At 42.2% G+C, this 14,571-nt stretch overlaps 1 protein-coding gene across 6 annotated transcripts in view; it reads left to right on the top strand.

Moving 5' to 3' along the window:
• The window catches only part of PTPRF (protein tyrosine phosphatase receptor type F), a 376,315-nt gene that overhangs the window by 121,947 nt on the left and 239,797 nt on the right, over window positions 1-14,571 (top strand). For all 6 annotated transcript variants that reach the window (XM_053950041.1, XM_053950040.1, XM_053950039.1 and 3 more), the window contains exon 3: window positions 8,902-9,063. In XM_053950041.1, coding sequence (XP_053806016.1) covers window positions 8,979-9,063 — 85 coding nt within the window. In that variant the 5' untranslated portion in view covers window positions 8,902-8,978. The remainder of the gene's footprint in view (window positions 1-8,901; window positions 9,064-14,571) is intronic.

The following is a 14,571-nucleotide window of genomic DNA, read 5'->3' as shown; positions in this document are numbered from 1 at the left end:
CCACCTCAGAGGCTGTTTTCTTTCAGCACAGCAAAGCTAGGGGGCCTTACTAGAAGGAAAAAAATAAAAAGGAATAATCATAAATTTAGCATCTTATTACAATAAGCTTGATTGCATCTAGGTTTCTTTAGAGGTTACAGAAACAGTTTTCATTTTTCATACAGAAGGCAATTGCATGAAACTTGTGCTTTCATAGTTCTTGCTTATTAGTTGCGGAGGGAATTTCTGGGTGCTGTCTTCCAAATGCCAAAATGCCTCCAGAGCCAGCGAACTGCAGGATGCTGGGGGCGTTCTGCATGGAGAGAATTCAGTTTAATAAATGTAATAAGTCCGTTTACCCTACTGGGCTCTGTTAACTACCTGCATATAAACTGAGCATACATAATCTTTGGGCAAAGGTTATGGAAGCAGTTTGCAGGAAAGGCTAGCTCCAGAGCACACCGAAACAGCAGCTATTCTTATTTTAGCCCTCAGTAACACACACAATAATGGGGTTCAAGCAGTATCCGTGGTTGAGACAGTAATAACAACTATGATATAATTAACTTCAAAGCCCTTTGGGAGAGAATAATTCCAAAATCTAGCATTGAAAATGTTCATAGTTTCACAAGATGAGAATTATAGGAAATTTAATTGGATACATAAACCCTCCAGTAGGGCATAAGTTGTCTGCTAAATGATGGCATTAGGAAGAAGCCATCCTTGTGGCAGGCTGCTGCTGCCTTCTCCTGCACAGGTTGGTGCTGGCTGATGAGGTGGCTGGGACAGGTGGGAATCCTGTCTGGTGGAGCCCTGCTGCTCCTCAGCTGGTGGTGCCCATGTCTAGAAAGGATGGCAGCCAAGATGTATTTGAGAACTTGGCACTTTGTGTGTGCTTGGTGGACCTGTGGGAAAGGATTATTGTCTCTGTGAGTAGGATCAAAGCAGTAAGTCCTCTTTTACTCAATTGCCACGCGTGACAGAGGCTGTGAGACAGTGGGTGGTGGGTTTGTCATCAGTGTGTGTTCTTTCCAGAACCTGGCTTAAAATAGCTGCAAGCACAAGGAGTTGCTCAGGATTATTTAATCACTCCTGGCTGCAGCATCAGCAAGGTTGAAGGTGTTTGTGGACTCCTCACATATGTCTTCATGAGTGGCCATGACTGTGGTGAATATAGAGCATAAATACATCCTTGAGCACAGAGGGGTGAAGAAGATGAAAATGTTGAGAATGATGGTAAACTTTAGAAAGGCTAATTTACAAGAAAGTGAACAAGTTAGTCAAAGCGTCCCAATATTATAATGGGAAAAAGTAAGAGTAGAAAAGAAAAAAGGAGGTGCAAGGGGGGAGTGAATCAGTTCCTTGATGTGGTTTGAAATCTATAGGGGAACATAAGAAAGCAAACTGGGAAAAGCAGTTAAATTAGCAAGCAGTTAGCTGGGAGTAATTCGCTCTAGGTAGGTGGCAGGCTTGAGAAGCTGTTTGAGATGAAAATTTGGAAACCCAACTCCCATTTATCAGTAGTAGAGTATATAAAGTAAAATGAGTATAAAAGGAAAATTGAAAGATCCAAGGTGGGCTTTGAAGAACTGCTGACTAGACATAGAAGATAAATTATTCAGGCAAATCAGTGTCATTGTCTTGTGTGAAAATTTGTCTTGTTGGATGATGGAAGGTTAAGGAAGGCAGTTAAGGAAGAGGAGTGTGCTGCCAAAGAGGAAAATTATTACTTTGCATCAGTTTTTAACCACTGAAAATATTGTAGAAGACCTGCTACTAGTATTGTGCCCAGTATTTCTAAATATAAAAGGTAAGCAAATTCCAGAAATTGAGGTCTTGGCAAAAGCAGATTTACAGTAAGCTGTTAATCTGAAAGGCATTAAGTGAGCAGACCCCAGTAGTATGCTATGTTACATAAAACATAACTGAACTTTCAGCAAACGTAAGGTATTTTTTATTAAAAAGAACAACTCCCCCCCCCCCGCCAAAAAAAAAAAAAAAAAAAAGAAGTTCTTTATGTATCTTGTACTCCGGTTGAAGCAGAAATTACTGCAAAAATAACACAATACCTGAAGATCATGTTTTCACAGAATCCAACTTTGGATTCTGCAAATGAAAATTTCTAGAAGTTGCTCAAAATCTCCAAGCCAGAGAAAGGACTTGTTCAGGTTTTGGGAGGTCTCAAAAATTTTGACACTGAGGCTTCTAAGGAGGCTGAGTAGACATGTGGATAGAGTAAAAGTGTTCTTACAAAGAGGAAAGTGATTTAATTTTGAATTAGAATTGATTTAGGATTTTGTTTGGCTTCAAGCCATTAGACATCATGCAAATCCTTGAAGGGATGGAAAGACAAATTATCTCTCATCTGGTCAATCATTTGTATTCTTGCCATTTTGGTTAAAATTAGTTCTGGTGCTCAGTGGAACTAAAGTCTGCTCTGCCTTGCATGTTCTGTCGGTCTGAGAGATGCAGAACCAATGTGTTTGGCACTGCTGGTTCCAGATGCGGGAATAACAGGACCACAGCTGTACAGTCAATGGCACTCAGCTGTGGTGTGTTGTAAGCAGCAAGCCCAGAAGGACCATGTTTCTCAGCTCTCCCTCTCTTTAGTTTAAAACCACCTGTCTACACCCTGACTGTGCAGAATTTAGTGCCCTGGAATTGGGTGTAGAGGAGAGGACTTAGTACCTAGTGATTTTAGTCCTTTCACTGTTTTCTATTCTGCTGAATTCAGTCAAACCTGTTACAGCATTGTCAGTTTTATTAGGAATATATTGTCACGTGTACAGTAATTTGTAGAAAAAGCACAGAAATTCTTGCTTTTTGGAAATGTCTAACTCATGAGCATGTTTCTTCGCGTTAGTGGAATTTGCTGATAGTTAAGGAATAGGTGAATTTAGTTTTATTTCTTGTGGGACTTTCTACTGCCCTGGATCTGTAATTCATGCATCTGGATGCAGTGCTGGGCCTATTCTGTAAATGTTAGAGACTTCTGTTGAAAGGCTGATATGCAATAGTTTACTTCTTTTAAGGAGACTTTACAGCAGGCATTGGGAGCCTTTACACTTGGGTAGGGTGATCTACAGCAATCTGTGCTTAGTGCTCACTGTGAGTGATAGCTGGGCTTGTGAGGCTCAAGGCTGATCTATATTTTAAGTGGATGTTTTAACTTATCTCCATAGTTATTTAATGGGGCCCTTCATAATCCTTGTTCCAGTGGAAAAATTCCCTTTCTTATCTAGTATTGTCTGCAGGCAATGACACCTTCAGAAATTAATGTCTTCAGAACCAAATGCAGCCAATAAAGCTGACAGGAATATTCAAGTTGTGCTTGTATTCTGCTTAAAAGTGGCTCTGCTTCTCTCCTTTGGTCAAGTTGGGATTGCATGTTCAGGATCACAGTGACCTGTAACTGGGCCAGCTTGTGCTTAAATACTTCTGACTTTTTTTTGTGCTTTATCAAAATAAGGAGAAACATTTTAAAGTACTTCTGAGTTGTTCTTGCCGTTACATATATTGCTCCATACCAAAGCAGCCTGTATTAGTTTGTTGTTTATGGTTTTTTTCCCCAGATTATGGGATATTTTCTGGGGAGGGATGTTTCTCTCTCTTTTTTTTTTTTTTTTAAACTGTTTACTGAGAACATTCTGCATACACTTATGTTTGCTTTGTCTTATTCTCACAGTTACATGTCCATGGCTAATTATACTCCTCCACTCCTTTCTTGGTGTTTTGTATCCTTCTTGTACTTACAGATAGCTATCAAATTCTCAGCCAGTCTGTCTACTGCTTATGATTAGACAGAGATTTTTATCCTTTCTGGTTCTTGAATTGCTTTGTTCATTTCTTCTCTCCACATGGTTTGAGAGCCTTGTAACTGAGAGCACCAGACTGATGCTCTGGGCCTTCTCATGCCTGGGTCCCAGAGGTGGTACCTTTGCTCATGTGGCAGTTTCTTTAGCTTTTGGCCTTTTTATTGTATTGCAAGCTCAAAGGAAGTTCCTCCCTAAATCTATTCTAGTGTTGTAATCATTGCTATCTTCATATATCTCCCCACTGAATCTCTCTAATACATTCCCTGCATGTGGGAGTTTGGAGTGAAATGAGACTCATTTTGTCTTTTTTGGCCATATTGCTGTACTCCCCAAGTCTCTTTATATTATATTTCTTGCAGAAAAGCACAAAGAAATCTATGCTAAAGGAATACTAATGTAGTGAAGTGAAACATTGAAAAATCATTAGCTTGTGTGTAACTGCTTCCACAACTTTTAATGTGTGCAATATGATGGTCTTGAGTTATGTGGTGTGTCATGGTTTTCCTGTTCCTCCTTCTGAGCACAGATGAGGCATTATGTACAGAGTGAAGCAGCTGAGCTGTAGCCAGTTATTGTTCTCACTTTTAACAGAATAAAGAGCTGCCTTATTGCTCTGCATGATGCATGATCGCCGTCGCTGATGTGACACCCAGAGTTGATCAGGTGGTGTTGTGTTGATTGGGTCCCTCTGGAGCGCTGATTCCCCTTCAGATACTTGTGTAAAATATAGAGGGTAGAGGTCCAGAAGGAAAATTTGATGGTGTTGCACATGTAGTAGCACTGGGAGAAGCTGATGTAATTTCAGCCCTGTCTTTATACCATGGTCTGGGTGTGCCCAGTTGGTATTTTCTGACCTGCATACATGGGCTCACCTTGAGAAGGAAGTTTCCACCTTGAAAAACAAACACAATTGTTTCAGGTTCCTTTTTGAAAAGACACTGTATCATCTCCAGGTCAGCTAAGGACATTGCTTATGGACTGGGCTCACCTTCCCACCCTGAAAGTTTCTCCAGAGTCTCTTAACGATGTTTCACAACAAAGGCAGTGTCAGTACTCAAACACACAACGAAACCTGGCAGTTCCGTGGCTGTACGGGGGTTCCTGGAGGGAGCTTTTTTGTGCTGACTTCTTAGATTCTTTGGGTTGCAAAGTAGCTTAACCTAAAAAGTGATTTTAGTGCAGTGTTTTTGTCCCTGATTTGGAATGGGCAGGCTTGCTTTGGGGATGCTGTTCTTCACTGTGCCAATCTTGGCTGGTGACCCACTTGTTTCAGTTCAGTTTATCTTACAGAAGAGTTCGTAGAGGACATAAGCTATTCAGTGCTGGTTTGAAATTCCTCTTGACTCTTTAAAGTTGACTGCTTTTTCTAATCTCATTGCAGTCTCCTGTGAGACGTACTCATTGCCAGAATTTCTTAGTACCATATGAGCTGTTGGTATTCTTGGCTCTGTTTTAAATGAGTCCAACCTTTTCTGCTGTCTGAAAGAATCAAACTGTGTAGATTTCAAAAAATGTCCTCAAGACCGTCTCTTTTCCATCCACCTGCCCCACAGCAAAAAACCTGATATATTTAAATGAAGATTGCTAGTTTTTTATTGTGCTTTCCTGCTTTCTAGTTTTCTGCCAAACTAGCTCTCGGTAGCTCTAACACTGAGTTTGGAGCAGAGGCAGGAGTTTAGCTTGTTAAACTCAAAGCTGTTTTTACAAAGCCATCTGGAGTGCTTAGCCTCAGCCTAATTTTGGGTTATGTAGTCTAGAGTTTATAATATTGCCAGGACCAGATGCAGAAGAAGAAATGAGAATGTACGTGTGTTTTTGAAAAACCTTCTTGTACAGCTTCTGGGCTCCCAAACGTAATATTAGTTGTGAGATGCTGGCCAAAGCAATGAGATTAAAGGAGGCCTTCGAATGAAGGGACTGAGATCATCTGGTGTACAGGAGATCAGTCCAGAAACAAGAGAGGCATGCCTGAAGAGGCATGAGTTTGCTGGGGACAAGGCACATTAAGAATTGTAGGAGCATTATTTGGTCCATTGCTGTTGTACTTGATTTTGCCAAAAGCAATACTGACTTTGTTTAGCTTATTGCCAAAAATTTACCAGTATTATCTGGTTTTTAGCTGCTTTCCATCCTAGGCTACCTTCTGCCCCAGGAAAGGAAGCCTTTAGCAATGGTTTGGGATTGCTGTTTTACACTGTGAGAGTAACACTGGCCCTTCTAAGGGTTAACTGAACTTCAGCTGACACCCTTGCTTCGAGTATTGGGTTGTCTCGTTGGGAAAGCTGAACCACTGGGAGAAGCTTTTTAATATTTTCACTTTCAAAAGAGAATGACAGCTACTGAGATTTATGAAATTTTAAAACATTCCAATTTAAAGCTCTTTAATTATTGAATGCAGACAACTTTTCCATAAGCAGAGCAACCATGGAAAGAGGAAGTGGCAAATTTTGATCCCATTAAAGGCCAAAGGTGGTCTATTAACTTTGGAGGGACAGACAGCAGTCTGCCATAAGAAAATCTGGCTTTTCTACCAGATGGTAAATTATTTAGAGCACTAAACAGTTGAAAAAGATCAAGTCTATGAAGCATCTGGTAGGGTATCTGACAATTCATCAGTTCTGCATAGTGCATGCTGTATGTATCTCATGGGCTAGAGAGGAAAGTTACAAATCTGTTGAAACTGGAGAGAAGCTTGATCACATTTACTGAAAGAAGAGAGAAATCAAGAGACAGACCTATTCTTTAACTGAGGTTTTTGTGTTCCTGAGAGTTACTTCTGAATGAGGGCTGTGGAGGTGCTATTGACAAGACTCTGAGCAATCTGTGCTCAAGATACACCGTTAGATGAGACACTTTTGTTGCTAATGGAAGTGAATGAAAGAGGAAAAGCTCTCTGAAAGCTGCTCACCCCCACTGTGGTCTGACAAATACCTAAGATGTTTCAGCATCACCTGTAAACCTCATTCTCTGCCCTAATCTTACAGAGCTTGACACACATGATTAGTTTTGACACAGTAATTTCAACCCTTGGTGTCTCCCACCCCATCCCCATGAAAAGTAGCCTCTTAGGATTCTGGCTGCTGTTGAGCCGGATGTAAAGCTGCTTAAAGTGCTTCAGTGGGTTCCCTTCTTCAGGCAGCACAAGTTACCCCTGTACATGCAGAATTTAGAAGCATAAGCATCACTCTTGATCCAGGCATTTCTTCCCATTCCTGTGTGGGCCGTATCTGGGGAGCTGGCTGACACTGGGCCAACTGCTTGGGGACTGAACTGTGCTATGGTTGGAACAGAGCTTATGCAGCTGTAAAGATACAACTACCTCTATCTGTCTTGGCTATGTAAGACTTGTAAGTGGTGCTTTTAGTAATCCTTTGGTGAGAGTTGAGTGAGGATGGGGAAGTTGGGGGGCAGCAAAGATAACTGAGTGTGTGGCTGGTACAAAGAGCCTCTTCTGCAGTATTCAAAATTTTGCTGCTGAACTTAGTTAGATTTATGCCTTCTCATTGAGACAATAAAAACAGGATGAGATGATCAGTATTCTCTCTGCATCTAGGTTAGAGCTAGGTTATTTTGTAAAGCATTTTCAGATGTCTTGGCTGGAGAAGATGTTGCATAAATAAAGATTTCTCTGTGTTGTGCGGTATTATAACATGGGAAAAGATTTACTGTGCAAATACAGTAACAGAATGGAGAAGAATCATGATCTCCTGTTTGTTAGTACTATGCACTGTAAATATTTGCCAAGGTAGAGTCTCTTGAGATTTCTCGTGGATTTCCCTAGGCACGATCATCGCTGGCATTCTTTGAGCAACGTGCTTTTGTCAGAAGTAGACGTGTTTGTAACTTGTGATACTTCCATCAAAAGCTCAGCGGTTTCCAAAAAACAGTACGCTTCCAAACCTAGCAAAATTCAGAAATACCTTTGTTAGAGCAGTCCTGAAGATGTTTTTGAAATGTCTGCCAACACGAGTAAGAGTGGCATGTTGGGCCACAAACAGTGTGCACAGTTGCAGCTGCTTTGCTTCAAGGATACTCGCAGGGTCCACTCAGGCTGGCATCTGCCAGCATGAGATTTTTTTCCCTAATAATGCTGTGTTGGTAAGTTTGGTAACTTCTGCAGCTCAGTGGAGAATCAGTCTACTTTTAAATAACGCTTGGGCTTGCATTGAGATGCCTGGCACTGAAGGTGTGAGCCCCTGTCACTGCTGAGTGTGGTTGCTGAGGGCATGGTGCTTGCAAGCTCCTTTAAAGTCTGTTCTAATAGGTAGACCTTAGACTTTGAGATGGAAGTACAGTGAGTATATTCTCATTAAAAGATAAAGAAGGCAGATACACAGAAATTGTATTCTTTTTAAATGCTTGCCTTTTTTTGGTTGGTTTTCAATAAATTTTCTATATTTCAGTATTCAAGCAGATGCCCAAGTTAAGACAATTTGCAAGATGATTTGCTTTGTTTTGGAGAGGGAATACCCAATCATGAATCCTTTCAGGTAGTCATTGCCTCCATTTTGAGGAGTTTGAAGCTGAGGTGTTTGCTTTGGGTTAAGCTTCTCTTTATAGACACTTTCCTTAATAAACATTCTGCTGTGACTCTCATCCTGTGAGCTGACAGCTGATCCAATTCAGCTTCTGTTTCTTCTGCTGGAACCCGCTGAGACTTGCCTGGTGTACCCCAGCCCAGCTGGATGGTCCAAGCTCTGCTTCACATGCAATTTGATTGCAAACCCTCCCTACACATGCAGTCAACCACATCTGTCTAGGGCACATGGAAGGGGAGTTACAAAAGCTTAAGACTGTTTCTTGAATGTAATGTGCAGCTTCAGAACTATTTGTGTGAACAACAGCAACTAAAGGATGCATTAATAGGCCATAAACCAGACTCAACATGAAGGTAAACTTGGAGACAGATGCATTTATGCCTGCTGACCCTTGAAATCAGTTTATTGGATTTGGAGGCGTGTGTGGTGCTCTACTGCTCATGCAGGGAAGATAGGTACATTTCTTTTTAAAAGTATCTATAATGATGACTTTGCAATGCAGGTTGGTATACTAGCAGTTAATCTGTGTGTCATAATAATTTTCCTTTTCTTCTTCTTTTGGTTTGCAGGAGTAAGTCTGTGTCTGTAACACTGGATGTACTGACCACTTGCCTCAGACTGAAGAGGACTTGCTCTATTTTGGAATATGGTGCCTAACTTCTGTATCCCAGTATTCACTGTGCCAGCAGCCATCCTCTGCTGCTTGATGCTGCCTTTAGCAGGAGCAGACAGTAAGTAACATTTGATTTTGGAGAGCTTTAATGCCTTGCAAAATTTCTTTCCAGAAATATTAAACTCTGTTTGTACTGGAAACTGAGGGTTAAGAGACAACTTCCCCCCCAGTCTTCTATTTCCCAGTGTGCGCATTGCAGATAAACAGGGTGTGTGTGAAGGGGCACAAGTAGAACTAAAAAGACTGACAAAATTTATTCAAGTGCAGAAAGAATTTCTGTAGAAGCTGCAAGATCAAAACCTGACAGTTTGATTTCTAACATGCACAGATGAGTAAAGAAAATTGGGGGCGGAGGAAGAAAGAAGTATTGGGGTCACAGTAATCCCTGTTACTTTTCCTTGTTCTTTTGCCAGCTCTCGTAATTTGTGTAGCACTGAGACATCTCTCCTGAGTCAGCAGGCATTTGCCGTTGGAGAAAGCTGTTGGGGAAGAGGGTGTGAGTTCTGGTGTAGCTCTCCTACACCTGTATTTTGGCAGAATTGGAGTACAGTGTTTCCTTGTGGTCATACTTTTGGCTGTTGTGTCCTTGCTGTTGTCCTGGTAGTCCCATAGGGTTGTTGTGACTGGCTTTAATTAGCCCCATCCAGCCAAGGGGAAATATGTGCACAAAATGCTACTGTGGACAGACAAGAGGACAAAAACATGGTTAATGATAGCCTACTAAAACCACCATATAGTAGTTTTATGGAGTGGGTTATACAGGAAGCAGGAAACCTTTGCATAATCTTGGGTTATGTATTTGTTAAGCAATCCCCAAGTATTTATCCAGACCCCCCCCCTTTTTTTTTTTTTAACCTGTACCCTGATTTTCAGTGTCCAAATGTCTGCGCATTCATCACAGACTCTGGCAGCTGTGAATACTTCTTGCCTCTGAAAGTACCCAGGGCTCTTGGGATGCTTGAATTGGAGATGACGTGACCATGATGCACCTCCTGAGCTGCCAGCAGTCCTCTCTTTCTCACTGCAGCTTTAGTCGCCAGGCTTATAATTAGATATAATTTTGTGAAAGTTGAATGAGATCTTGATTCATGTTGGTAGGAGCCTGGCTGGATGTAGGAACACACTGGGGGTTCCTAAATGTCCTTGGCTGAGAGGAAGACCTAAATTTAGGGAAACTGGAGAGAAGAGTGAAGAAGGGATGAGAAGAAACATGCAAATTCAGTTCTTTTGTTGTCATTAGGGATGACTTGTACAGGCAGCAGATTAATATGGGTCTGTATGATTCTGAGCTGCCCAGTTACACTGCAGGCAACAGCTGTCTCCTTTCTCAGCTTACTTTGCTGTCTGCTGCTGCTGTTAAAGGTGCTTATTGAGATCACTTTATGTCTGCACATTGTAGCCCATTTTGGAATCTGGCATAGAGAAGTACTTGTTAAGTGTTCTGAGGTGTATAAAAATTCCCTGAAATTTATTATCTTCATACTGGCTCCTGCAAAGGAGAGAAGCATCACTCACATCACAGATGTGCAGAAGCTGGTGTCTTTAAAGTTGAGATGTCCCAGGACAGTTCTTGGCCTGAGGATAAATTGTGGTAGATGTGGTTTGCTAATTTTGTGGAATAATTCCACATGCTTGAATTTAACAAAATTGGCTCTGTTTCTGTGTGGTGTCTCAGATGTGGAACATTTCTGTGTTGAGCAGCAAGTTTATCTGTATATATGTCTTTTTCTCTGGTGCAGACTCACTCTGAATTACTCTTTCCTAATCTGGAAGGCAGCTCTGGAGGGCACCGACCTTTTAACCACCACAGCCACCATGGATTAATCAAGGGTTTCCTAGGACGGAAAGTGGTTTTTAGCAACTCCTTGTATTTTAGCATCTTAGAGTTTTTCTATCATCTTACCCACTGAATCTTGCCACCGACCCTCAGAGGCTGGGAGCTATGTGAAAGGACCTATCTGCTCTGTGCCTCTGCAGGGGTAAAATGTCAACCCCAAACCCTGCATTTTATGGGACCTGCCATCAGTGATGCAGACAAGTGATGCAGTAGCAATTCTGGCATTGGAGAGTCCTGATTCAGGACAGTAGTGAAGGGCAAGGGGAAGATATGACATTGGAGCTTCCAGAAGCTAGAGAGGGATGCTGTGAAAGGAGCACCCCATGTGCACACTCCTCTGTTTTTTAGTCCCCATAGCATCCTGTTGGCTTCAGTGAAAGAGCATTTATTTATTGCACTGGTTATGGCTTTTCCCAAGAAATCACTGTGATTTTTCCTTTTCCCCATTGCAGTGCTGCTTGGAGTCAGTGGAAGGATGGGCAGGCTCTGTATCTGCAAAGCATTCTTGCATTTCCCCCACTGAAAACAACAGGATAATGAGAGCAGGGTTATCCCTGGATTTTCTGGAGTCAGTCCCCAAATTGCTTTTTATAGGAGCAGGAAAAGGATGGCTGGAGATGGCTGTGCTGCATCCCTGGCAGCAGTGTGCCTCGTGGCTGGGTCTTCCCTACTTTCCTCACCTGCTATTGTTTAACACGTCTCAGTGTTGCTGCTGTAGCTTCCTGACAATTAAGGCAGCTGGCAGAAAGCGGGATGTTAACGCCTGAGATAAAGCAGATTTAGTGTGTATTGCCTGGCAGAATTAGCGCCGCGCTGTGCTGGTGCCTCCCCTGGAATCGAGGTCACCAGAGCTGTGAAGAATGTCAGTGATGAGGACTTGAAGTGGCATCCAAAGGTTAAACTGAGTAGCAGAGTGTCAGAAAAAGAGGGACTTTCTGGGTGCCTCCCTGGCAGCAGGAGGGGAGTGGTGCTTTCCTGGCTGCTCTGGTGGGGTGCTGGGAGGAGAAGGTGAGTGGGAAGGGGCACATGCGCACGAATGGTGGATACAGAAGTGCTAATTTGGCAGACAGCTATTTCAAATCCTCCCCAGCTTTTACAGACTGCAATAAGAAATTATTAAATTTTCTCTGTGATCTGACTGTGTTTCTGTCAGGGTGACCCTAATTCCATTAGAGCAGCTCAGAGCTGATTCAGGATGGCTGTTTTACCCATTCTCTCTCAGCTTGCTTGTGTGGTGTTTTTTTATATACTCTCTGTGCTTCCCTTTTTGTCAGCTTTTGATTGTGCATGGGAAAAATGGCTTTGCAGATTTCAGTTAATGTTCAGTGCAATTGTCAACTAAAAGATGCCTTTTTTAGCTTTTGAAAATGTGTCATTTATTCTAATAAAATAAAAACCCAAAAACCCCCTCTCAAAACAAAATGCAGAGAAAATGGGGAAAAATCAATACTCTCATGAGAAATCATCAGCAATGTCTTTTGTTGTTGTCTTGGTTTTTTAAAAATTAGACTTTGTTTTTGAAGTCCTGGGAACAGGTTCCATTAGCCAAAGGAAGAGACTAGGTGACCCATCCTATGCCTTATCTAACTGCAGTATATTTTGGTTTGTCTTGCACAGAATTTCAAAGGGCTTAAGGAATAAAACCACTTCAAAAGTGACCTTGTAGAAGGAAAGAACTAAGGGAGAATTAGGCCAACTACCTGTAAATTGATACCTGGTAAACAAACAATTTGCACCTTTTGATTTCTAGAGGTAGAGCAAACTTGGCTTTTATTTGAGGGGGTAGATGAAACGTGCCTCAGTGAGCTGGTGTGGTCAAGGCAGAGCTTGGGCTCCTACCTCCCCTGGCCAGAAGGGACCCCGAGTCTGAAGTGTCTCAAGGCTGCCCTGCCCCTGAAATGAAGAGTTACTTTATATCTGAAAGATGTGCATCTTTCCATGGTTTTTTTTGGTTTTTTTTTTTTTTTTTGGGGGGGGGGGGTTGAGGTTTAGTTTGTTGGTTTTTTGTTGTGGTTTTTTTTTGGCTTTTGTTTTGTTTTGTTTTTTGTTTTTCCTCCAATCAGTGCTTCTTGGATGCTAATTGAATTGAGGAAACACATTAAAAAAAAAAGAAAATAAAAAGCTAAGATGCTGATGCTTGTGAAGGTTGGGAAAATAAAGAGTACTAAGATGGCTTTTCTAGATATGGTGATGTCCCAGAGTCTAAGAATAGTAAGATGGCCTTTCTAGGTTTAGGTGAGCTTTAGCTCTGTTTTGCCAGGGATTTTGCATCGTACCTGAAGTGCTGTATGGAGGTTTTGGGTGGAAGAGCACTGGAGGGAACATTTGTTAAGGCACTAGTTTGTCCTTGTCCCCAACTCTGCTGTCTGCCCATACTGTTTTGTGCTCCCAAGACCAGCTTGGCTCATTTTGACTCCCTGATTCAGCTCTGCTTCATAACCTGAATGATGCCTCAACAACAGTTCAACCCCAAATACAGCTGCTCCAGGCCATGCTGTGAGATAGACTTGCTGTTGTGCAAGCCTGGAAAATGGCCACTTTGCAGAGCTGGGCAGCAGGATCCCCTTCCAAAAGCTGGACATGAGGCTTCTCCACTGCTGCCTTGCATCAGTTTGTTTCCCCCTGTTTGCGTGCCTGTCCCCATGCACTGCATCTAGTGATTATGTGTAATTGATGCGATCGGATCCAGGTATTGCAGCACAGGTAAATATTAATTTTCTGCAATTCTGCCTTGACTAGCTTGACATATCCCATCAGCAGAAAGAACATGGAAAATACTGTTTAGGAAAACTCCTGTACCTGAGGCATTGAGGTGGTGTCATTAAGGGATGGGTTGAAATATTAACCACAGTTATTGTGCAGTGTTTATTTTTGGTGTCCTTACTCATCATATATATAGATATATATATTTAGGTAGGAATGGATTCTACACTTTTGTGTAAAATACCTAAATGCTGCCTGCTCCTAGCTAAATGTTGCAGACATCAAGGTAGAAGGAATGCTGTGAGGACAAACATCGTGTACAGAGTAGACAACAGGGTTTTTTTCTGCATTTATAGCCCTTTTAGCTCCAGCACTTGCAGAGGACTTGAATTTTGTTTGAGTTGCTACCCACAACAAATCACAGCACGATGATTTGTCTTTTTTATGTATTGTTAAAGCCACCAGCATTCATCAGTCAATGTCAGCTGACAGGTCAAAGGTCTGCTTAGCCCCAAATCCCTCTTCCAGTAGTGGTCAGTACGAAGACTTACGGAGGATGTAAAAGCAGAATAAATTTACAGTGATCTCTCCCTGTTGTCTTCTTGGAGCCCTTGGTGAATGGTGGCTCCTGAACCCAGAGAGGTGCTGTAGTAACTGCAGCAACTCTGGGTTTTGCTCTCAGGCAGCTCTGAGCATGTGGTCAGCCTGCAGGGACATCTGGGGGGCAGTGGTTTGCATGGGGACCAAGGTGTAGGTTCTGACTGTTGCCTCTACTCCATGGCTTGTTGTCCCCTCACTGCTGCTGTGCAGGGCTGAGTATCCCCACTTGCCATTTGCACCACCTGGACTCGGCTGCACAGCCAGAGTTCCTCTCCTACCTTCACAAGGGACTTCTTGTGATTAAGTATCCGTGTAAATTGTCCAACACGGTGACAAATGTTGAGGGGATGATATATTTAATACTTGTTCTTGGAGAGAGCGTGTGCTTATTGGCTTGGTGATACAGAAAACCAATAGAACTACCTG

This window comes from Vidua chalybeata, chromosome 9 (assembly GCF_026979565.1).
Source record: "Vidua chalybeata isolate OUT-0048 chromosome 9, bVidCha1 merged haplotype, whole genome shotgun sequence".
NCBI lineage: Eukaryota > Metazoa > Chordata > Aves > Passeriformes > Viduidae > Vidua > Vidua chalybeata.
This window is presented reverse-complemented; position numbering and strand designations above follow the sequence as displayed.